Source organism: Mastigoproctus giganteus, chromosome 10, assembly GCF_048544385.1.
Source record: "Mastigoproctus giganteus isolate SK-2022 chromosome 10, ASM4854438v1, whole genome shotgun sequence".
NCBI classification, from domain to species: Eukaryota; Metazoa; Arthropoda; class Arachnida; order Uropygi; family Thelyphonidae; genus Mastigoproctus; species Mastigoproctus giganteus.
The window spans coordinates 68301895-68327622 of record NC_143584.1 but is presented as its reverse complement, the minus strand read 5'-3'; the positions used below and the strand labels follow the sequence as shown (position 1 = coordinate 68327622).

The 25728-nt window shown below is 36.3% G+C and overlaps 1 protein-coding gene across 3 annotated transcripts in view; it reads left to right on the top strand.

Moving 5' to 3' along the window:
* Positions 1 to 25728, top strand: part of LOC150079071 (putative ATP-dependent RNA helicase DHX35) — a 427459-nt gene that overhangs the window by 389621 nt on the left and 12110 nt on the right. For all 3 annotated transcript variants that reach the window (XM_090383587.1, XM_090383586.1, XM_090383585.1), the window contains one exon: positions 14488 to 14599. In XM_090383587.1, the coding sequence (XP_090239713.1) occupies positions 14488 to 14599 (112 nt within the window). The remainder of the gene's footprint in view (positions 1 to 14487; positions 14600 to 25728) is intronic.

The following is a 25728-nucleotide window of genomic DNA, read 5'->3' as shown; positions in this document are numbered from 1 at the left end:
TTATTAGGCTTTACAAGAGTAGACCACCAAAGAAATTTAGATATTTGTGAGAAACTAAAAGTAAATGACATAAAACGGTATCAGAAAAAAATAGTTCAGCCACATAAAAAGAATTAACCCAGACTTAGTTCCAAAATTAGCCTTTAACTACAAACCTACAAGGTTTGTAGTTAACTACAAACTACATGGGTCGACCAAGACAGTGATGACGAGACCAAGACCACCTCCAAGAGCTACAACGGAACAGGTCTTAAAAGACCTAAGCCAGACCAAGTTCATGATGATGAATAACAATGGGCCTAGCACTGATCCCTGGGGGTCTCCACAAATAAGATTAGTCCACAAAAAGCATTGCCCACTGATAACCACTCCCTGTCTTCCACTTAACCATCCCTTTGTCCATAGCAGTAACTTGCCATTAATGCCACATTCTGTTTTATGGTAGTGACTTTACTAAAGTCACTACCATAAAACAGAAATGTGCTTTAGTAAAATGTGAGCTCGCATGAGGCAATAATAGTGTTTCTGCTTTAACCCAGTGAAGTTCTTTACAGAAAATTTCATTTTGACGATTATCATGGTGCCGACTTAGAGAATAAGTGACAGTGGTGAGGGCCAGCTACAAGCATGTTCGACTGGTACTGTCGAACAGGGCCTCACGGTCAAATGGTCTAAATAATCTGCATTTCTATCAATGAGCCTACCATCTTAATGTCTAGCACAAAGCACTAAGATATCTGTGATGTCTAGTTACCCACATTATCGTCACTCCAAGAGCGCTTGTGTGAGTCAACTTGAAAATTGCTACAAGTAGAGCATATACTTCATTCTCAATGTGTATGTTTCATTTGATATTGAACATAGGGCATTATTTAAAAATGTAATTTTTATGTTATACTCACTTTCAATAATATCTGTATTGTTTTTAACTTCTGGAATTATGGAAATACCAAACAGGGCCCCGCAAGTAATTCTTGAACAGGGCTTGGTAGATTTACTAGTACTGCTCAGTAGTACTAGTAATCTACCAAAAAAAATTAATGGGTGACATGGAAGCCTATGATAGATATAAGCTGGTCTGTAACCAAGTCACAAAGGAGATTAGGCAGGCAAAGGCAGATTATGAGAAATCTTTGGCAAAGAATGCAAAGAAAAACAGCAAAGAGTTCTTTACCTATATAACCTCTAGAAGTAAAGGGATGAATCAGGTTGGTTCGACTGTTGATGATCCTGCTCAGGTGGCTAACAAACTAAATGAGTATTTTGCATCTACATTCACACATGGAGTTATTCAGGAAGGAGAATGCTAGAGGTGAACTAAACTGTGGCAGTGATTTTGTAATAACTGAAAGGAAAGTGAAGATAAAAATAAAAAAGCCACCTGGGATGAATGGGATCTATCCAGTTATATTAAAGGAGGCAGCAAAGGAAGTAAGCAAACCCTTAGCCATAATTATGAGAGCTTCCTTGGACTCAAGGGAGGTACCCATGGACTGGAGATGTGCAAATGTGACCCCAATTCACAAAGGAGAATCAAAAGGTGACAAGTAATTATAGACTTGTTAGTTTAACTTCTATTCCAGGGAAATTAATGGATGCACTGGTTAAAGAAGCATTTCAGAATCATCTAGGAAAGACTTCAGTTATAGCTCGGACACAGCATGGTTTTGTTAAGGGGAAGTCTAGTCTGACCAATTTGATTGAATACTATGATGTGGTCACAAAGGAACTGGATGCAGGGAATAACTTTGATATCATATATTTGGATCTTAGAAAGGCTTTTGCTACTGTTGCACATGGAAGACTGCTGCACAAATTGGAGCAGTGCAGCATTGCTGCTATGGATAAAAGGATGGTTGAGTGGGAGAAGACAGTGGTAATCAGTGGGCACTGCTCTTCGTGGCCTAATGTTATTAGTGGAGTCCCTCAGGGTTGGGTCCATTGTTGTTTCCTGTATTTATAAATGATATTGATGATGGTATATCATGCTTAATATCCAAGTTTGCAGACGATACGAATGTTGGCAGGGTTGTTAAGAACATTGATGACAGTACGCTGCTGCAACAGGATCTAGAAAAGTTGAACAGATGGGCTGACAGATGGCAAATGAAGTTTAGCATTGACAAATGTAAAGTACTACATATAAGAAGCAGTAAGTAACTCCAGGGTAACATATCAACTCTGTGGTACTACACTCACAGTGGTAGAGAATGAAAAGGAACTGGAGGTAATTGTGCAGGCAGATATGAAGTTTTCTGAGCAGTGCAGACGGTTTGCAAGAGTAGCTCATGGTGTCTTGTCAATGATATACAGGAATTTTTTCTAGTAGGGATAAGGAGGTGATTATCCCCTTGTATAGAGCAGTGGTCAGGCCACACCTAGAGTACTGTATACAGGTCTGGAGGCCTCATTTTAAGAAGGATGTAGTGGTGTTGGAACGAGTACAGAGAAGAGCAACAAGATTAGTGAATGGAACGAAGAGTTGCTCTTATAAAGAAAGGCTTAAATTTTGAATATTACAGTGTCCTCAGCACCTGCGAGGTGATCTGATTGAGGTGTATAAAGCCTTGAATGGTTTGAGCATGCTCAATGCTGATGGGATTCCTTCTCTTGCTCAGAATAATTGCCTGAGAGGGCATAAATTGAAATTGAGGAAAGACAGTCGTGGTGTAGATGTACGGAAGTTTGCCTTTAGCCAGCGGTTGTTGATTGGTGGAAGACTTCCATCTTTTGTTGTGGAAGTTGATAGCCTAAATAAATTTAAGGCTGAGCTGGACAGGTATTTGGAATGAACGGAGGGGTGAAATGAGAGCGGGTTTTTTTTTTGGCTGATGCTGCATAAGCTTGCATTCTTGCATCCTATGCCACTACTAATGCTAAAAGGAAAGTGATCGATTTGGATCAGAAAATTAAAATAATAAGGATGTATGAATATGGGCAAACATTAACAAGTATCGCATGGAATTTAGATTTCTCAGTGAACACAATAATAAAGGACAGAGAGAATTCGAGAAGTGCCGAAGGTATCGGCACCAATGAAGTCAACTATAATAATGAAGGCTACGAAATACATATCAGTTTTTACAGTACAATAACATGCACTTTTTCTTCCTGATATTTATGTTTTCTTTTCTTATGTGCCACTCGCTATTTCACCATGTCCCCAGATATTTATATAATTAACTAATATACAAAAAATATATAACTAATTAATTGAAACATATATAACTATTTTTCTTCATTCTTCTGAGGGTATTATGTGGTTTTTGTAATTTTGGCATATCGGGGATATAGTAGCAATAATTTGTCTTTCACAACTTGCGTAAGAAGTCCTGGAACGTATCTTTTACGTATGTTGGGGACTTACTATATGGTTGAATTGGCAGAAAATGGAATCAGTGCGATAGTAGAGCTCGCTAAGTCGGTAGGAGGGGAAGGTTTTGATATGACTACTGAGGACAATCAAAAATTACTGGTAGAAAAAAAAGAGGCTGTCAAAACAGATTTGGTGGGTATGGCATCGGCGGTAAGCCAAATCAATTTAGATGATAACACAGATAAATTCTGAAGTTCCAAATTTTACACTAAAAAGCACTTAGCTGTGCAATTAGAATCTTAATTTTTGTACGTAGATCCTTCGACTGAAAGGAGCACAAAGTTCAAATGAGCTTCAAAAATGCTTAGCTCCATACCATGAAATTTACAAAGATCTATCAAGCAAAAGCAAACAAACCCAGATTGCTGATTTTTTAAAGAGAGCACAAGATACATGAAATCTAGATGTTGCAGAAGAAAGTTCAGAAAATATTTTTGAACAGAGAAAACATTCTCGTTTGATTGTGCTTAGCAGTGATGAAGCGGAAGAAAAAAATTAACAGTCGTTATCTGACCTATATGTATCAAGTTTGTAAGAAGACGTTTGTTGAGTTTTTACTAAAAATTAAGTTTCCGCTAGTTATAAAAAAAAAAAATTGTGTATTTTTGTTAGCTTTTGGAACATAACCACCACCCTTTTGTACTGGTTCTTAGTCTGTAATACGGTTTCGCACAACATGAGATGGGCGCCTCCGTAGTCAGGTGGGAAGGAGCAGCAGTGCGTCGCACATGCTTCTTGATTAGACCGGGGTTCGAGCCCGTGACCACCAAATACGGAGGATGCAGAAAGGTCAGGGAATGACCACCGCATTTCCCGGAGCAATATGGCCTTAGTTGCTAATGCTCCTGAAAACCAAATACCAACAACATGAGATTTTATAGGAACCTAACTACTATGTTCTATAAGGATTACCTGTAATTGCATTCCTGTCCAGATGGTCCTGCTATTCTTCTTTAACCAGTTACTCCATTATTTTTCTTGGAAGAGATGTTAAGCTAACAGGTCTGTAATTACTCAGATACCTTTGATGATGTCACCGTTGATCCCCTTTATGAATTAGGGATACATTTCCACATCTACATTTGCACAGGAGATTATCCGTGCGTAGTGAAAGAATTTTCAGCTCCAGAAAATGGATAAGTTTTTGAAAACTTTATGCCGTTTTATTGATCTGATTGTCATATTAAATCATATTCTATAAGTAGCTTTTTAGTTCTAGTAACGCTCATTAGTTTATTTTGAATTTAGCTAGAGATTTTGTAGGTTTCTTAAAACCTTTGTACGTAGAACCTTTGTACCACTGAAATTTGCCGCCATTGTTGTATTATGTTAGATCATTACGATATACCATAATGTACATCTCGAACTTTATAGCATAAGCTATAGTGTAATACGTATCACTGCATTTATGAATCTGTTAGTAAATCAAATTTATTAATTTTCAATTATTTAGTGAATCCAGATAATTATTAATTTTCATTGTCAGTCAATTAAATTGTATTTAAATGGAAATCATGCCCCTGACCAGAGAAGCAAAGGAAAGCAATGGGCATAAATTAGTGGAAGTGCTGTGGCTCGAGAGAGAGAGAATTGAATGGGGGGGGAGGAATTCTCCAATGCATTGCAGTCTAAAAAATGTGCAACTTGTGAAATGTTTGCAGAACCTTTCCAAAACAGGACATCATCTAGCCAAGGAGGATGTCTTTGTGTGTGCTAGTGCAGCGAATGTAAAAAGATTAGGCAGAAACTCAGCATTCTGATGGGTGTCTATGAGAGTTTGGGGATCGGGGGGCACATCAAATCAATTTCCCAACTAAATGCCAGAGCTCACTCTTGTGCATCAGGCAACGTAGCGGCAATCTCCAAGGCAGAATGCACTGATCCCACAGGAGCTAGTTATTGTCGATGACTCAATTGTCAGAAAAACTGGAAATGTATTGTGCAAAAAGAATAGGCAGAATAGGACCAGGTTGTCTGCCAGGGGCAAACGATGATGTTGTAGAGCATATAAAGTGATATAGTTGTACACTTTGGCACTAATGACCTGCAGATTTACTTAACAAGTACGGGTCAATGTTGAAAAAAAAGTTGCAAGCTAGGGTTGAATTTGAAAGTGTCTGCAATTCTGCCCAGACATGATAGGAGGGAATATATGATGAGAGCCATGTCAACCGATTTGGTTCTGGAGAGATTGTACAAGGCTCATGGGGTAGAATTTTTTTCAGCATGGTCTAACAGGAGAGACTGCTTCTACAGGGATGAGATACACTTAAATAGAAAGGGTACAAGAATATTTGCTATTGCTATTGAGGCAGTGTTAGGATGGTCAGAAAACTGCTAGCTTGGGGGGATTCACAGACTAAAAGATTAACAGTAGCTGCAAGTAGAGGCAAAAGCGATTCTTGCATTGCTTCTATTGTAACAAGCAGCAGCCTAGAGAGCAAGTTGCTGCAGACTTCAAGAGCTGCTGCGAGTCATCATGGAACAAATAAATACATGGACTGTGTTAGGGAAACTAAGAGTAAGAACAGGTACACCAATCTAGAAGTATAGTAAATAAATTTGACGAATTTGAAGTGCTGATCAAAGGCAGATACTGTTGGGATATCAGAGACATGGTGTCACACAGATATAAGCAGTGCAGAACTGGAATTTGGGGAGTACAATGTGTACATAAAGGATAGACAGGGAGGAGGGGTTATGCTGTTAGTTAAGAAACACAAAATCTAACAAAGTGCATCCAGTTGACATGGGTGGATAGTGCAATGTTGAGTCAGCATGGTGTGACAAACACTGGGAAAGGAAAAATGAGAGTATGAGTGTGTTATAGGCCTAATGACTCTGATGAGTACAACGAATGATTATTCAGAGAAATAGTGGGCCAGTAAATCAGAATGTCACCTTTACAGTCACCTTGTAATGGGAGATTTTAACTTGCCAGATATTGATTGGAACTTGTGGGTTGGTCACTTGCACGCTAGCAAGCCTTTTGTGGATTTATTGGAGGATTGTTTTCTACAGCAGCATGTTTGAGGGGTAACCAGAGAGGGGGGGGGGCTAATACTCTTGATCTGATTATCAGCAGTGATACTGCATGCATTAGGAATTTGCAGATAAACCCCTAGGTGACAGTGATCACAGTCTATTGACGTCGGATTTACTTAGTTATAACTCCATCAAGGGAAAAGCGAAGGGTTTTTGTAAAGGTGACTACAGTGGTCTCAGGCAGTTTTTGAATTCTATACAGTGGGATCAACTGATGATGTTAAAAACAGTGAATTCTAAATAGGAGGCCTTCAGGGAATTAATCTTGGAAGCTACTAGGCTTTTCATACCAACTAAGAAATACTGTTCAAGATTTAGACCTAAATGGATGTCAGATGAATTAATGAGGCTTGTGGCAGAGAAGAAAAATGTGTGGGATGCATATAAATTAGCAGGTGACACAGAAATCTACATCTGTAATCAAGTCACAAAGGAGGTTTATTTAGCGAAGGCTGATTATGAGAAATCCTTGGCAAAGGAAAACAACAAAGACTTCTTTACTTATGTAAACTCGAAGAAAGGGGATGAATCAGATTGGTCCACTTGATGTTGGTGGTTCGACTATTGATGATTCTGCTCAGATAGCTGACAAAATGAATGAGTATTTTCCATCTACATTCACACATGAGGAATTCTGTGAGGAAGGGTAGGACAGAAGTTTACTAAACTCTAACAGGAGCTAAATGATTTTGTAATAATGGAGAACAAATTGGAGGAGAAATTGTTGAAATTGAACATAAAGAAGGCACCTGGGACAGATGGAATCTATTCAGTTATATTGAAGGAGGCAGCAAGGGCAGTAAGCAAACCCTTGGCCATAGGTATGACAGCATCCTTAGATTCAGGGTAGGTCCTCATGGAATGGAGATGTGCAAATGTATCACCAATTCACAAAGGAGTTTCAAAGGGTGACACAAATAATTATAGACTTGTTAGTTTAAATTCTGTTCCAGGGAAAATAATGGAGTCACTGGTTAAAGAAGTGATGATCTGGGTCACCTAGCTAAGACTGCAGTAATAATTCTGACACAGCATGGATTTGTTAAGGGGGGAAGTCTTGTCTGACCAATTTAATTGGATACTACAATGTGGTCACAAAGGAACTGGATGCAAAAAATAATTTTGATATTATATACTGGGATTTCAGGAAAGCTTTCAATACTGTTGCACATGGAAGACTGCTGTACACATTGGAGTAGTATGGCATTAAGGGCTGCAATGGATAAAGGGATGGTTGAATGGGAGATGGCAGAGAGTTGTAATCAATGGACACTGCTCTATGTAGACTAATGTTATTAGTGGAGACCCCCAGGGTTCATTGCTGGGCACAATGTTGTTTTGTGTCTTAATCAATGAAGGCATATCAGGCTTAATGTTCAAGTTTGCAAATGATACAAAGGTTGGCAGGGGTGTTAACGACAGTAAAGACAGTATGCTACTGCAACAGGATTCAGAAAAGTTGGGCTGAGAAGTGGCAGAGAAATGTACCATTGTGTGGTACTACACTCAGGAAGGTGGAGAATGAAAAGGACCCAGGTATAGTTGTGTAGTCAGATATGAAGTTCTCTGAGCAGTGCAGACTGGCTGCCCGAGCAGGTTATGGAGTTTTGTGAATGATACATAGGAATTTTGATAGCAGAGATATGTTGGTGATTATTCCTTTGTATAAGGCAATGGTGAAGTCACACCTTGAGTACTGCGTACAAGTCTGGAGGTCTCATTTTACGAAGGATGTAGAGTTGCTTGAACGAGTACAGAGAAGTGCAACGAGATTGGTGAGAGGAACAAAGGGGTTCTCTTACCAGGAGAGGCTTAAATTCTGTTAGTTGCAGCATCGGAAGACTAGGCACCTCCAAGGTGATCTGATTGAGGTGTACAAGGCCTTGAATGGTTTGAGCAGGCTCATTGCTGATGGGATACTTCCACTTGCTGAGATTAAGAACCTGATGGGCCATAGATTCAAATTGAAGAAAGACAGTTGTAGAGTAGAATAGATGTGTGGAAGTTTGCCATTAGCCAGTGGGTAATTGATTGCTGGAACAGACTTCCATCTGTTGTTGTTGTCGAAGTTGATAGCTTAAATAAATTTAAGGCTGAACAAGACAAACATTTGGAGTGACTGGATGGGTGAAATAGGAAGGGGTTTTTTTTTTTTTTTTTGGCTGATGCTCTGTAAGCTTGCTTTCTTGCATCATTATATGCCTTAACTAATGCTAATGCACATATGAGGAGGCATAAATTCAAATTGAAGAAGGAAGGATAGATGTGCCATGCAGAGGTTTACGTTCAGCCAGTGGGTTGTTGATTGTTGGCACAAAAGTCAATCTGTTGTTATGGTAGTGCACAGTTTGAATAAATTCAAGGAAGATCTAGACAATTATTGGAGGGGATGGACAGATGTGGAAGATTTTTTTTTTTTCCCCCGATTCTGTATAAGCTTGCTTTCTTCCATCATATGCCATTACTACTACTAATAATATACAGCCTTAGATCCATGTTTTCTAATTAAGAGCATTACTCCTCCACCCCGTCTCCTATCCCTCCTGTACACATTGTATTCACTATGTTAATCACTTATATCTGAGTGTTACCATGATTCTGATATCCCTACTATGCCCATTTGATGACTTATTCAGTATTTCAAATCCATCAAATAGGGACATATATGCACCTATTTTTGCTCATAGCAACCCTAACATAGTCCATATATTTGCTTTCTCTTGAAGATCCTCACAGGCCTTGTCTGGCACCGTTTTTTAAGCCTATGTATCTCCTAGTGCTGAGAACTCTCCAACCCACCTAAAATTGCCTCGATAGTATCAGCAAATATTCTTGTGTCCCCTATTATTTAAGTGTATCCCATCCCTGTAAAAACAGTCTCTCCTGTTAACAAGCACAGGCCATGCTGGGAAAATGTCTACCCCTTAAGCTTTCAACAGTTCTCTCCAGGACCAAATTGACTGACTTAGGCACTTGCCATGTGATGTTCTTGTCTGAGTCGAATTGCAGACACTTTCAGATTTAATCCTAGCTTACAACTCTTCTTAAAATTGCCCTGTGCTTGTTTAGTATATCTTCATATCTCTTACTCTTAATATCATTACAAATATGTAGAGCATTTGTAATATTAAGAGTAGAAGACCTTTTATACCTTTAACAGATAAGATGATAACTCCTCTGCAGCCCCTAGCAGACATTCCATATTATGTTTTTTTTTTAATACAATATAGTTCCTGTTTCCATGACAACAGGGTTCACCAAAAATTGCTTACCCCTGTGGGACCAGAGATCTCTGCCATTGATGTCATTGTGTTGTTTGTTGCTTGAACATGGGCTCAATGTTGAGCTGCTGAGTGCCTTCTCTTATTCAGAGGCATCAACCATCCATATAAGCCTATTAGAATACTGAATTTATGCTCTTTGCAATTTATAAACACAAAACTATCCCCTTTGGCTATATCATGTCATTTCCCATCACAATTCTCTCCCAAACCAGTGCATTGCTGCTGCTGCTCTAGTCTGAAGCATGATTCTAATCTAAATTTATATAATATCGCAGTAAAAACACCATAGACAACTCTCAAAGGAAAAACTACTATAGTAGTGTAAATGACATCGTTTCAACTGTATCTCATATTGTGTATATCCTTCACAACGAGTTACCACGTATTGCACTACCTCGAATAAGTAACACTTCACTAATAGAGAAGACTATCATTACTTATTCTCGGTAGGCACCACCACCCAGACGGCACCATTTCAAGGCTTATTTGGCCTTTCATTGGTGGGTCGGCAGGCATCTTGGTATAGTAAACATTATAACCCAGTTGTGAAGATAATCCCACAATATGAGAGATGCCAAAAGGTGTGCATGATAATGTTCAAGTAAGACTAAATGCAATGGGGCATAAAGGGAAGTGTTACTTATTTGAGGTAATGATAACTCGTAAAGGATGTGCACAATATGAAATACAGTTTAAACGATGCCACTTACACTACTATCGTAGTTTTTCCTTTGAGAGTAGTCAATGGTGTTTTTACACCGATATTATATAGATAATTATAACTCTTAAAAATTATTATGCCCAGTTGCATTTAGTCTTACTTAATCTAAATTTAAGAGTAATATAGAATACTATGAGATATATACAGATCATCCCAATCCAGTTTAAAAAAAAAAAAAAAATTCAAAAAGAGGACAACAGAACATCGCATTAAGTTAGCATTTGTCCAATTTTTACGAATATTAGCAGGTCTCAATTACATAAGTTATCTGTCCACTGTGTCCCAATCCAGTTCCGGACTGTGGCAGCTTCCTTTGTCAGTGGACGAATATGAATAATTTCACGTTATCTGCTTATACGCAATATAGATTTCATCAACTCTTAAATTTAGATTAAGTAAGACTAATGCAACTGGGCATAATAAGACTAAATGCAACTGGGCATAATAATTTTTAAGAGTTATAATTATCTATATAATATCGGTGTAAAAAATATCAAGGAAGTTGAAGCAATGTTTCATTTTCCCCCACAAATTTCTTCCGACTTTAAAAGATTAATCGCTAATGTTATCTATATGCTGTTCATTCCGAAACTAATTGTGCACTGTTCTTTATTCATTAGTACAATGATAATATCAACCAATGACTAAACCAATGTTATCATCTGTTCTGTTCATGCACCAATCAGTACATCATTTGTCACACCTACCTGTCAATCAATATATCGTTTTCGATCTCTACTACAGACTGATAACATCCACCATCTGTTTACCAAGCAAGCAACGCTACAAGTGTGGTACGGCAAAGTACAATATACTGTACTTTTGTGGCTAAACTTTGCCAAAATTTTCCGTGCTTCTCGTGTGGACTTTCTTTACCTAGCCTTTGTTTATTTACTTACATAGTATTACACAGCATCAGGCTTTAGAAAAAAAGTCTTTGAAAGTTTTCTGTTTTAAAGAAGTTCGTCGGTTGTTTGCTGCACTGTTTCTCAGGCATTTCAATAACAGTAGATGAGGAGGCATACTCTCATTTTTACTGTTCAATGTATTGTAGTGTGGTCTCAATCGTATTTAGGCCTTCCATATGCAAAATTTTTGAGCCTTCTCCTGGACACACACATCTTCGTCTTCACTATCTTGTTTTCCCTCACTCACTAAATTTATAATCATGTCATCAGTCATCTCCTGTTACTAATTCTCATTCATCCAATCTTGAATGTCTTCTGCCGTAATAGGTTCTGAATTTGGAAGATTTTTTACTAGCTCTATAAGCGGAAGATAATCTTCCGCTTATAGAGAATTTTTTTCCAGGACTACACGAGAGTTGATGTTTTTACTTCTTCCCATGATTCTGCCAGCCAGTAAATCACATCTTTAACGTTTGTTTTTTTAAGGCTTTCATCAACAGTTCCACCATTTTCGAGATCTTCCAGTTGTTGTTTTTAAAGTCATCATCTGTAGTTCCACTTCAAAGTCTCCAGGACACTTTGATCTAGTGGCTAGATTAGAAACGTTACATTAGGAGGCAAAAAAAAAGTTTTAATGCACCAGAGACTAGTTCAGTTTCATCTGGATGAGATGGTGCATTGTCCAGAAGCAACCATTTTTTCAACAAACACAAATTCTTCCACGCATTTGATTGGTTAGCATATTCACAAGGGAGATTTTCCACATGTACGTGTTTGAAGGCTCTTGGTTTCTTAGCCTTTCCAATAAGTAGTAACTTAAACCTTCTTCCTCTATGACTTCTGCCAACTTTTTGGTAAAAGACTACACTTCTTCCTGACAAGCAGACCATTTTTTCCCAGCGATGTTCAGCTATCTTACTCCATACCTCTTTTTCCATTTATCTAACCATCCCATGCTAGCCGTAAATTCTTCATCGCCATCACGAAAATTTTTCTAAAATTGTAGAGCCTTTTGCTTGAAGAATCAGGCTTCCTTTCTTTCTCATTTGCCTGAACCACAAAAAAAGTGCTTCGGATGTTTGTTCAAACTCTCCCTTTTTTAGTTTTACTTCTCATGTGCTCATAATTTTATTCAGACGATCTTTGTGAACACCATTTTTCAATGTTCTGTCGATTTCTCACCCAATCTCCTACAGTCACTTCACCTAAGTTTGATAGCATCAAACTTAGTCTCTAATGAAACCACAACACATTTCCTCTTTACACTCATCATACATAAAATAAAGAAGCCATACAGAACCGATAAACTAGTGGTAGGCCTGACCTAGCTGAGTGGTCAGGAGCGAGAGTGCATAGCACGCATTTCTTGAGTGGACAGGGGTTCAAGCCCATGACTACTAAATACAGTGGCCGCCTCCGTGGGCATGAGCAGCAGTGTGTAGCACACGCTTCTTGATTAGACCAGGGTTCGAGCCCGTGACTACCAAATACGGAGGATGCGGAAAGGTCAGGGAATGACCACCGCCTATCCTTGGAGCATATGGCCTTAGTTGCTAATGCTCCTAAAAACCAAATAAACAAACAAACAAACTAAATACAATAAATATTTGTATTGATGATTTATTGTAAACTCTACTGATCTGGTTGTCGTGCTGGAGTATAAACAGAAAATTTAATTTATTTTTTTTAGTCACAAGCAAAATCACCTGAATGAGATGTCAAACTGAACCCGACAAATAAAACTATTGAAGTTTCGTGGAAAGTGGGTGGAGGGGTGCGGAGGGAGATGAGTCATCGAAATTCCGTGTGAATCAGCATAGCACAGTCTGTTCTCATCACAGTCTTACTCATCATACATACGAACACAAACAACTCTTTAAGGCATCACTTAGTTTTTATGTAAAAATTGAGCTAAGAGCTAGCTCGGATAACACGGAACCTCGGAAAATCGGGACTCTACTGTACTACTTTGTAAAATCACTGTTGAGACAAAAGTATCATAAATCTATTTTTAGTTACAAAGTCACACCTTTCCTGTTTTATATTTCCAAGTACAGTGAAGAGATTACCGTATTCTGTTTTTAAATTGAGAAAATTGTGCCGGTTGTTTTTAAAATTAATGGGTTTATACAGAACCCATTTTAAAGAAGAAGGAATGTTTGACAGCACAATATGTACCTTTACAGTCATTTTCTTTAAATAAAGTGGGATACTGTACTGAGAATATATGGGTAGATGTTTTGAAGACTGTGCTTAGTTGCAATGATTTACAAATTGTCACTTGCCAGCATTTTTGTGTCTTTAGCTCTGCTGATAGCATGAATGCAGGAAAATAAACTGTAGTCAGAGGCACTTGATAGCACCATTTAAAAATTAAATAGACTATGATACATTTTGATGAAGATTGATACTGTGTGTGAATTGTAAACAAAAACAAGCAAGCAATATCAGTAATATGCTCCATTGATAAGTATGTTGAAAACACTACAAACAAGCTCCTTCTGGTAAATTCCAGATTTTGGACCATTAACTTTGATACAGTTTGGCTTTTGTTATAGTTTTTTTGATATTAAAAAGTATTAACAAAAGTATTGATTACTGGAAAAGTATACCATATTGCTCCCATTCTAACCTTGCCCTCAAACAGGACAGTGAATCTTTTACTACTGTTTTTATTGCTATCAGTAAACTCTATATCCCAAATGTTTATTTTTAAACCGATATTAAAGTGTATCGTTAGTGTTTCAAAAATGTTCTAAAAGCCATTTTCAGTAAAAATCCCCCCCCCCCTAAAATTCACAGCAAGAGCATTGATTTTTGACAAAGTGCATCGTGATTTTTGAATATGCAGAATGGGAGATGTTCAACTGTGAGCTATGATTAATGAAAGTCAAGTAGAACTGATATCAACTACATCATGTGACCAATAATCATGTTAGATCCATAGAAAAGTCCAGAGTCTTCATGAAAAGGTTGAAAATTAAAATTACAGCCCTCAAAAAATATTCTTTATAATGTGACCTATATTAATATTCAAATTGTCATAATGAATACATACTTTGATATAGAGGACATGTAATTTTCTTTTATCTTAAATTATATATTGTCCACGAGTAAAAAAAAAAATTAGTTTCTTGAAACTTTTGTTTTCAGGGTTGTCTTCAATGAAGTACTCAATACCACCCAGGAATTCATGCAGGATATCACTGTTATTGAGCCTTCATGGTTGTATGAGCTGGCTCCTCACTACTATCAGTATGGAACGGTAATTTTGCATTATTTATAAATAATTTTTATGCAGAGACTTCAATATTCACATCTCCTAAGCTAGTCCATTCCATTTTTCCTTGGTAGAGTGACAGGAAGTAAATTTTTCCAGAAAAATGTCATAATATATATTGTCCAAAACATATTACTAATTAAAATTTTTATAGTTGTATTTTGTTACAGGAAATCCACACTTAAAGCAGTAGGACTGTTGTCCTTATTGCTTTAAGTGTGTAAAAGCATGGTATATTTAAATTTCAGACATACTTTTCAAAAAAACTTTACCACAACCAAGAGAATTTTTTGAAAATATGCTTAGGGACGTGGAATACCTTTTTACATAGATATATATCCGTTTGGAATTCAGAAAAAGAGAACTAGCTCTAATAAGCAATCATCACTTGTGTTGCTTCCCATAAAAAAAATGGCCCACAGTCCTGATGGTATAGTGAGTTCACAGAGCAGTGGTCTTTATGTGAATCATATCTGAGATCGGAAGAATTCTTAGTGACCTCTTCAAATGGCGGTGTAGTTAGCTAATCTCATGTACAGGAAGTAGCCCCGTCCCCAAGCTGTTTCAGTTTCCAGCCATAACATGCAAGTAGCCCATGAATAAAGCTTAACAAGTAATATAAAAAAAAATTTTTTTAAAGTCAATTCCTACTTAGGTCAACAAAGAAAAATTTTATTTTAGTTACTTTTTATTAAATAATTACAATTAATATAAATATGTATATACATATGACAGAATCACAATATTAAGTGGCAAAATAGAAAGCGAATTTCCTTGCAATTTTCCATTTTCCTTTCTATATATGGTGTGGGACTATTATTTTTATTCACATGTTTCATTTTCCATTTTGTTACCTCCTTGACTCAGACTAGAACCCAGAATGAAAAAAGAATCTGAAAAAGAAATTTTTTTCCAGCGATCTACACGCTTCGCCACTGACGGTATTTATTCCTAAATTTATGTCCTGCTAAATATCTTATATAAGAGAAATTTTTTTCTCCCATATAAAACTAAAATTAATTAATTTAATTTAATTAATGAATTAATATTTGAAAAAAACTGTATTAACATCAAGTGTCATCCACTACAAGTTTAAAAAAAATTTGAACTTGAGTGGATGAATAAAAAGTATTTTATTAACGATTGAAAATTTGAACAAGATATATAAATATATATAGGGAGAGTGTGAACTAATAGTAGGAATTGAATAAAAGAGATCACTTCTAGTTCCACAGAACTCAATTCTTGTTCTTCAACCAAAGTAATTTATGCAAAAAAGCAATCTTTGAATAGCAACAACGAACAAGATCAACTGACTATGCATTACAGCTAAAAAAGTTCCTGGATTCTCATATTAAGTTTAACTAAACCTATCCCAGCCATTCTCAAATTACTCTTCTTGAGCAAGAAAGGATGCACTTTTTCTGCCATTGATAAAATTCCTGTGCTATCCAGTTAAAACTGGATAGCACAAAGAGCATCTTCAGTTCCATCAAAAAACTGCTTGTTCAGTGTGGAAGCAAGGACCTCATTTCATTTTCTGGGAAAGAAAAAATTTCATGGTGAGAGCTGAAGCAAGTAAAGGGAATGTGGTAACATGAGAAAAATTAATGCTGTGTGTTTAACTTTTTTTTGTACATGTTGCTAAATTGCTTTTTTGCAAGAGCACATCTGTATCCTTCCTTATTCAAGTGGCACCACAGGAAATGAATTCATAGTGCAACAATGATTTATGCTTTTTTGTGAGTCGTAGATAAACCATCAGATATCATCTCTGGCAATGGTGGTCTCTAGGGACAATGGATCATTATCAGGTCATTATGAGATCACCACAAATTGTCATCTGTACATTGCACTAATAAGTATTTGACTCGCCACATGCTGAACAACCTGACATATTTAAATCATCACTTAAAATTTCATAACAGCTTCTGTATGAAATGTTCAGAATTTCTGCAAGTTTAGCAACAGTCATGCTGATGTTGATGTAGAAGTTGTCTAGATGTTTCAGTTTTTCAGATATAGGTATTCCAGCACAATCATTGTCTGCTAAACTTTCTTTTCCATGTTTGAATCTACAGTGCCATTCAAACACTAGAAAAAGAGACAGTGAGTACTCTCCCCAAGCCTAACACATCAATCACAATATTTCAGAAGCAGATTTCCATGTGCTTTGGCAAAATTTGTATTTTATATTCCAAATGTGACAATTTCACATTGAGAAATTATGATAAAATAAGTGTGCTTCAAATGCACATGGCCACAAAATAATATACTGAATGATTAAGAAACCTCATTACAGGATGAAACTTGCAATTTAACATCAAATTTATTGCATTTACTGCTATGCAGCCTTCGGGGACCTCTTGACTGTAACACGTTATTAAAGCCACCTTTTCTATTTATTAATGAATATTGTAGCTGTGCTCCCTACTAACCGATTTATAAGCTGGTTAAGACTACAAATTGCTTTGAAAGACATCTGCAATGATAAGTGCGCTGAACTACTTGTGGTAAAGTAGGTATTGTGTCAGAGTTCTTACATGGAAGAATTAAAAGATTTCAGTGCAGCCACATCCTTTTGTTTCTTTTCCATGCCAACCTGTTACAAAAACTAATTCTTTACAAAGAGTTTCTTCATTACAGTTTTCCCCATTCCATCAGTATAAATGAAAGAGGAATACAAGCTTCTAGACCTTGGTGGAATGGCAAAGAGGGTGGGTATAGACTAATAGTTTAACAACAGCTAAAACGCAGAAGTAAAATTGATTCATGAAGAGTCCACACTGATAATCAGATCAAGATTATTACTTTCTCTTCTTGCTCTCTAATATACTGGTGGAGAAAAGTCATCCAGTAAATTCAAAAATAAATTATGCTACTGTGCCAGTGACCAGTTCACAAGTTGCAGTCATTATCTGGAAAGTTTAAATCCATTATAAGACATTCTGACTATAAAGTATATAAAGGCAAAGGCCTCATGTTACGAGGTAGAATGACTAATATGTAGGTTAGTGCAAATGCAAATAAATAACAATAGTCTTCTCCACTGGTGAGTGTTATTTAGTCGAGGTAGTACAATACCATGGCAACTCATTGTGAAGGCAGTCACAATATGAGATATAACCAAAACGATGTCAATTTAATTAATTAATTTAACTACTTTGGTAGATAGCTATTGTTAAAATGATGCATTTGCACTAACCCACATATAAGACATTCTGATTTACTGGCCCATTCTGTTTGTCTGTGTAGTTGTTCATTACAGGTGACCCCCACTTAACGCTGATAATTCGTTCAGGAAAAACAGAGCACTAAGTGAATCAGCACTAAGCAAGCGCCGTATTCCCATAATGTAACATATGTATTGTGAGTCGCAGTTTATGCCATAGGATATTTCCTAATCAATAATAAACTGAGGGAAAAGACACAAATGTCGGTCAAAATATCTAATATTAAAAATTTGTACATATAAAATATTCTACATTACATACGTATATAATTATGTGATAAATAACTACATTATGTATCAAAATTAAACTAAAAATCATGAATTTATTAATCCGATGGTCCTGGGCTGTCGAGTTTTCGCAACTTTGGTCTGTACTTTGGCTGTCTTCCTAGTAAACTAAAAGGGGTTTTATTTTAATCCCCACAGCGTTACCACCGAACAATAAAGTCAACCGATCCTTCGCCGCTTTTGAACAAGCCTGGAGTGTTTTTTTTTTTTTTTTTATTCTTTTGATATGAAACTGCTTCTAGGCATTCATTTCCAAAAAAGTCCTGTTTCATCTGTTAAAAACTTGAGAAGTTTAACAACACTTTTCAATAATTTATAGAAGTTTTTTTTTGAAAGTTTTGGCTCCTTCTTGATCTGAACTTGCAGCTTCTCCCTGGATTTTAAATCTATCTTACCAGCTTTAAATGATTCCACTTTTTTTTTTCTTTTTTTTTTTTTTTTTTAAAGGTGAGCTTTCTTCAGATCATCATATAGGCTAATCGCTTTTTCTTTAATATTTAATTTAACGGAATTGTGTGTTGGATATTATCTTCAATAACATTTAGAAGTGTCTCCCTTTCAGTTATAATAGGTGGCCAAGTTGCTTGCAGTGGAACAGCTGTCTTTCCCGCTGCTAAAATTAATTCTTTATTTTTTATAATTGTTCTTACAGTTGAACTTGCCAGTCCTAAATTGTTGCACACATCCACTTGTCATTGAACAGAATCAATTCGCTTCAAAACGTATAATTTAAATTTTCAAATTCAGTATTTTTCTTACCTTAGTAGGTTTCGTACCACGTCCAGACGTCATTCCTTTTTAATTCTTATCCGCCATTATTAATCTTCGAAAATGTAACTGCGTTGCATTTACATGTTATGATACATAATCTTAATTATGATACAATGTTCGAGTAAACTCTCCATTACAGACAATATCTAACACTACCGAGTGATGACTAGACTTTGATAAATGCACATAACCCAAATATTACAAGCAATACTTGATCATTTTTTAAAATGTTGATCGTAACAAGTCACCATAGTGCAATTAAATTAGCATGGAAGAAAATTTCACTGAGCGTGGGAAAATTTCACAAGCCAACGTGGAAAACTTTGCTATTCGTTTTCAAGCTATTGACTACATCAGATGAGTTTTCATTAAACATGCCAAAAATTCAATCTGTACGTGGTTAAAGAGCGTTATAGTGAGTTGTGACCACATTAGAGTGAGATATGGGTTATAATATAAAAACAGCATTATAGAGAATCAGTGTAGAGCGAACTGTGTTATAACAAGGGCCTGCTGTATACTCATCCCTTATTTGGCCTATACCATTCTGCTACTTTCATTTTTGTTTTTCCTATTGCTACCATACTAAACTGACTCAACATTACACAGGCCACTCAAAACAACCCCTCCCCCTCCTGTCATTGTTGCGGCATGCAGCAGCCTGTAAAACAAGGTGTGGGAGTTTACAAAGCCTGATGGGTTCTCACATAGCAAGCAGATATATGGGCTGTGTTAGGGTTACTACACAAAAAAGATACCCATAATATGGTCATTATAGGAGTAATTGGCACATGGAACAACTTTGGCCTAAAGAATACAGTGTGTATTGAAAGGACAGGAGGAAAGAGGTTATTCTCTTGGTTAAGAAGCACATAGAATTTAAATGCACCCAGTTGACATGTGGCAAATGTAATGTTTGAGTCAGTCTGGTGTGAAATAAGCACTGGGAAAACAAAAATGAGAGTGAGTATGTTATAGGCTAAATGACTACAAACAAACAAAAAAAAATACAGAATGGATCAGTAAATCAGAATGTCTTATAATGGGGGGGGGGGATATATTTTAAATTTAAATTCTATAATATATATTATAATTTAAATTTTGTAATCTGTCTTAAGGTAAAATATTACCTAAATAATGATTATTACCAGACAAAGTCCAAGGCCATGTTAGTTGTCTGATGGCACCAGGGCTTCCTCCATCTCCACACCACAAAGCCCAAGGATATCGTGACTTAGACATGGGCATTTCCATGTGAGTCATGAGTTCTTCAGTTATAGTTTACTACCGTGTGGGGGTGTATTCTAGGGTCAGCCTAGTAGACAGACCAAGCTCAACTCACAATTCTTTTCTTTGCATGTGATGTAAGGAGTGCACTGATCTCCAATTAGAACTTGGTATTTTCCCTAGAAACAAATGTAACTGGGAGCTCGTTGGGAACTCATGACCTGCCAAGCGATGCACTTCTGATTCAGGTCCAAGAAAAGAACAGCCAAGTGAAACTGCTCGGTTGAAAGAGATTTAGTTTTATTGGGAGATCCTATTGTCAAAGAAATGGGAAAAGTGGGGGGGGGGATTTTTATCATCAAGGATTTGTAGGTAAAAGGAATTTTTTTGTAGAAATGGTATTTATTTGAACAAAGGTGGTGCAAGGATTTTTGCTAGTATCATTAAGGACACCTTAAGGGTTCAGGGTAATTGCAGTTGGGGGAAGGGTAATATAGATCCACATTAATTTGATCATAGTAATGCTTACACTCACCCCAAAACTTTTTTTTTTTTTGTTTGTTGTCACAACAGCTAATGTTGGCAAGATGTTCTGAGGGTAGCAACGTCCCAAATAAGTGAAGAGATAAAGCTACAGAAACAAGCCTAAATAACTTCAAGGGTTGTGTTAGGGTAGTAAACTGTAAAGAATACTTAGTCTTAACTGTGTCTACAGTAATATCAGGAGTTGTCAATAAAATGGGTGAATTCAAACTCCTGGTTAGAACAACTAATACTGACATGATAGGGCTAACAGAAACATGGTGCCACCCAGAAATTCGGAGGTGGTGAGGTTATGTTACTTTTGCCAGCATGGAATCTGTGGTGTGGATTAGTTGGAAGCAAAGTCGCAATGAGAGTGGGAGTAATCTACCAACCAGAAGATTGTGAAGAGTACAATGCGTGTCTACATGCAGATGGAATGAGTAAACAAGCATGAATGTCTTATTATGGTTGACTTCAGTCTGGCCCTGACTAATTGAAATAAGTGGGAGGGAAAACTCACTATGAGGAATAAAATTTTTAAATAAACGATCATTATTTGTACCAACATGTTATAGAAAATACTATGGATGCAAATAGTCTTGTCCTCATCATCATGCACAAATCAGATGACATCGCAGGGCTAAAGTAGAGGAACTATTGAGAGGTACTTGCAGTAGTTAAAGATTTTAACTACAGGCACAGGTTTTAATTTCGAAAGGGGGAACTATGACAGTTTAATACACTATATAGCATCTGCTAATTGCAGAGGGAGGGAAAATAAATATGAATTATGGAACCCATGAATGCATATATACCATTAAGTAGTAGTAATGTGATGCAAGAAAACAAGCATATGAGCTTATGTAGCATCAGCAAAAAAAAAAAAAAAAAAAACAATTTCACACATCCATTCAGTATAATAAAGCACAAAAAGAAATCATGAGGAAGTTGCAGAGTAATGAAAATTACTGAAGCCTACAACAGCTAAAAGTCAATCTGTAACAGTACCACAAATAAGGTTAGGACAGTTGAGTATGAGAAAGCACTAGATATGAGAGCAATCCAGGGACGTTAAAAAGAAGTGGCATTCTGAAGGACTCAATAACACGGTTTTGTTAAGGGGATCATGTTTAGCTACTAGGTTAGCTAAACATGATCTCTTTCCTTTGACAGACATTACGCGCAAGCTGAAAGTTGGGAATTATTTTGACATAGTTTATTTGGATTTTATCAAACATTTGACTTGGTTTCTCATGAGATGTTACTGTGTAAGCTGGAAGATGTTATGATTATGGAACGATTTTGAGATGGACTGCATGGTGGGTGCAGGGCAGAAAGTTGTGATTAATAGATATTCTTCAAGTTTTTGTAACGTCAGAATTGGAGTTCCCCAAGGATCGGTTTTACTACCATTGTTTCTGATTTTCATAAATGCATTGACGAAGGGATAAAGGGTGTGATGTCAAAATTTGCAGATGACGTAAAGATTGGGAGAGTCATTAATGATTAGTGCCAAGCAGTGCTCCTTCAGGATGACTTCGATGGGCTTCAAGAATAGTAAAAAAAAAGGCAGATATATTTTATTGCAGCAAAATGCAAGGTCTTTCACTTGGTAGAATAGCAACCCCAAAATAAATTACTCTCTGCGGGATTGAATTAAAAACTGTAGAAGTGAGGAATTTGGAGTTGTGATATGGGCAGACAGGATGTTTACAGAGCAATGTAAAAGGCAGCAATGTAAAAGGAAAGTCACTATCGAACATTATTCTGTAGAGGTAAGGAGGTCATAATCCTACTGTATAAGGCAGTTTACAGACCACAATTGGAATCTGTGCCAAATATGGAGAACTCATCTAAAAAACAAGACCTTGAACTTCTTGAAAGGGTCCAAAGAAAGGGTGAAACCAGCAAATGATATGAGGAAAGACTTCGAATATGTAGGAGTTTGGCAACTGAACACCTTAGAGGGGATTTGATTGAGGTTTATAAGGCTCTGCCAGGGGTTAGTAAAATGAATGAAGAATTTTCACTTTTATAAAGAAGGCATGAATTCAAATTACAAGGAAAGAGGTTTAAATTAGAATGTAGGAAGTTTTCTTTTAGCCAGAGTTGTTGACTGCAGGAACAATTTGTCTCCACAGGTAGTTGGGGCTGACAGTTTGAAGAAATTGAAAAGTCAACTTTCTTATCTACCTTTTTCTCTCTCTCTCTCTCTTTTTTTTTTTTTTTTTTTTTGCTGGTGCAGCAAAAGCCTGTGGCTTCCTTGCACTATACAAGGTGCTACCCAAAATGTATTTATAAAATAAATTAGACTCACCCTGGGTCTTATTCGCCACCATCACCTTCAAAGTAGTCCCTTGAGAGCGCAAACACTGATCTCAGCGCTTCGCCCATGATTTGAACACATCCTGAAACTCCATCATAGTGTTCAGCACCACCTGTGATTCGGTAAGTGGGAGGGAAACTCACTATGAGGAATAAAATTTTTAAATAAACTAGATCATTATTTGTACCAGCATGTTATAGAAAATACTATGGGTGCAAATATTCTTGTCCTCATCATCATGCACAAATCAGAATTAACACTAATATCCAAATTATTTAGATAATTTAAACTACAGATATATATTCAGGACAGGACAAATTAATACTATCAGAAATGATTGGACATTACATTAGCCTGCAAAAATACGAGATTTTTATTTTTATTTCAAACTAAAGCTTAAAAAAAGGCGAAACCATAACCTGCAAAGGGCTCTAACTGTCTCAATATATGGCTGTCATACTAATTCCAATATTAACAAAATAAACTATCAATATATCATTCAGTATTACCATAATGTCGTTACTGAATAAGTCCTACATCAAAAGGCACGTCAACTGGGGCTAGCATCTCTCAATATATGCCATCAATAACTATATGAGCTGTCTGTTTCTGCTAGTTACACATGCTGTTCAAATTTTTTATTATGAGATTCATATTTATTTTGGTTATCCTCTACACAACGGGTATGAATATATTGAATGATATCCTCTACACAACGTATTGAATAATGCGTTGTGTAGACCTCAACATATTGAATGATATCCTCTACACACTGGGTTCTTAATCTGGTGCTTGCCAGCACCATTATGCTCTTTAAAAAATAAATTTTGCTTGTGAGCACCTTCACTTAACCTAAAAAAATTATAAATCTTTGTATTTAAAAAAGGTGCTTTCTGTTTCTCAACTTTCTGCAATATTCTACTAAAATCCATGCCGATCTTTGCTAAAAAATCCTTTCTTTTGTTAGTGATTAGAAAAAAATTATATATTTCGTGATGTCTTAATTTCAAAAAAGATAAATGTTTGATGGTATTCTTAAAATTTTTCTTATTAATTATTGTTAATTTGACATTTATTTAGTAAAAAAAATTTTTACAAAATACTTTGTTGCCGTAGTGTTGCTACAGATCGAGGATACTGCCTCATGCAATTCTCAGTTTCTGGTTTTAACAGGTTAAAACCAGGTTTCGCTCAACTGCACTGCTGCAATAGGTACCGTATTATGGGCTTGACGTAGCCGAGTGGTCAAGGGCAAGAGTGCAGAAGAATGCACTCTTTGAGTGGACTGGGGTTCACACCTGTGACTGCTAAATATGATTAATGTTTGTATTGATGGTTTGTAAACTCCTCTGACCTGGTGGTCGTGCCAGAGTATAAACAAGAATAACCATATGTAGAGTGGTGACTTGAAAGGTGACAAAAGTGTTATAGTAAGAAATCTTTTGATTTTGTGTGCAAATGCTTAAATGTATTTTCTTTTAACAGATTTAAGTAAAGTTACTAAACCCTTTCAAAATGGATAAGTTTTTAAAAAGAAACCGAAACAAACATGACGAGGGAAAAAATTATGCATTAACGCTACCTTTGCAGTCATTTGGTTTAGACCTACACGTTTCAAATGCAAAGAAAGAAAAAAATAAAAAAGTATGCATTTCAGTCCTCTTGGGAATATGATTATTTGGTAATCGATAATAGTAGTATAATATTGGTGTGATTTATGTCAAGCATGTTTGGCTGGCTATCAGAAGTTGAATTACAAAAGACATTATCAAACATGCCAATAGTAGTAATGTGTTAGCAAATGAAGTTTTGTTTATTTTATTAAATATTCAAAGAATTCATTGCCTTACACTAATGATGAAATAATAAAAAATTGTGTTGTGTCATCATTAGAAGTGCTTGCTAGCCTCTTACCAGAAAAACAAAAAGCTACCTTGATTCTCTCCACTAAAAATATTCCTTTGAGTAATGATACATTTTCAAATCGAATTCATAAAATGGCAGATGTAATATTACATGATCATTAGGTAGAATCGAAATTTTTGTATTATTTTCACTGCACGTGATTGTGATGAGTCGACTGACATATCAGAACTCATGTGCTTTTTCATTTGATTCAACATGATGATGGCAGCTGTGAAGAAGACTTTTGGCTGTTTTGTCACTTACTGGTCATACAACTGAAAAGATGTATATGACAAACTTACGAAATTCCTCACAGTGCACAAAATTGATCTGAGTAAACTTGTATAAATTGTTACCAGTGGTGTACCTTCCATGATAGGTAAAAACAAAGGCCTATTGCTTATCTTAATAGAGATAAAAGGATACCTAATTTTGTGCATTATCAATGTTTGATTCATACTAATTCTTCTGGTCCACAAATGAAAGATCAAAAAGAAATTATAGGATGTCTTGAAGTCGTCGTTAAAGTCATCAACCATTTTTATTGCTAAATCCTTAAATAAGTGATTTCTAAAAATATTTTTGGAAGGTCTTCAAGCGCCGCATTCTGATCTTATTACCCATACAGAGGTTCATTGGCTCAGTCGTTGAAAGGTGCTCTCGAGAATTTGGAAGGTGCTTGAAGAAGCAAATGCTTTTCTAATAGAAAGCATTAAAGAAAACCTTTTTTAAAGAAATTTTTACTGAATATTTCAAAATTACACTTTAATTCATGGTTGACAGCTTCAGCCATTTAAATGAGTTAAATTTGAGGCTACAGGGAAAAGATAAATTTGTGGT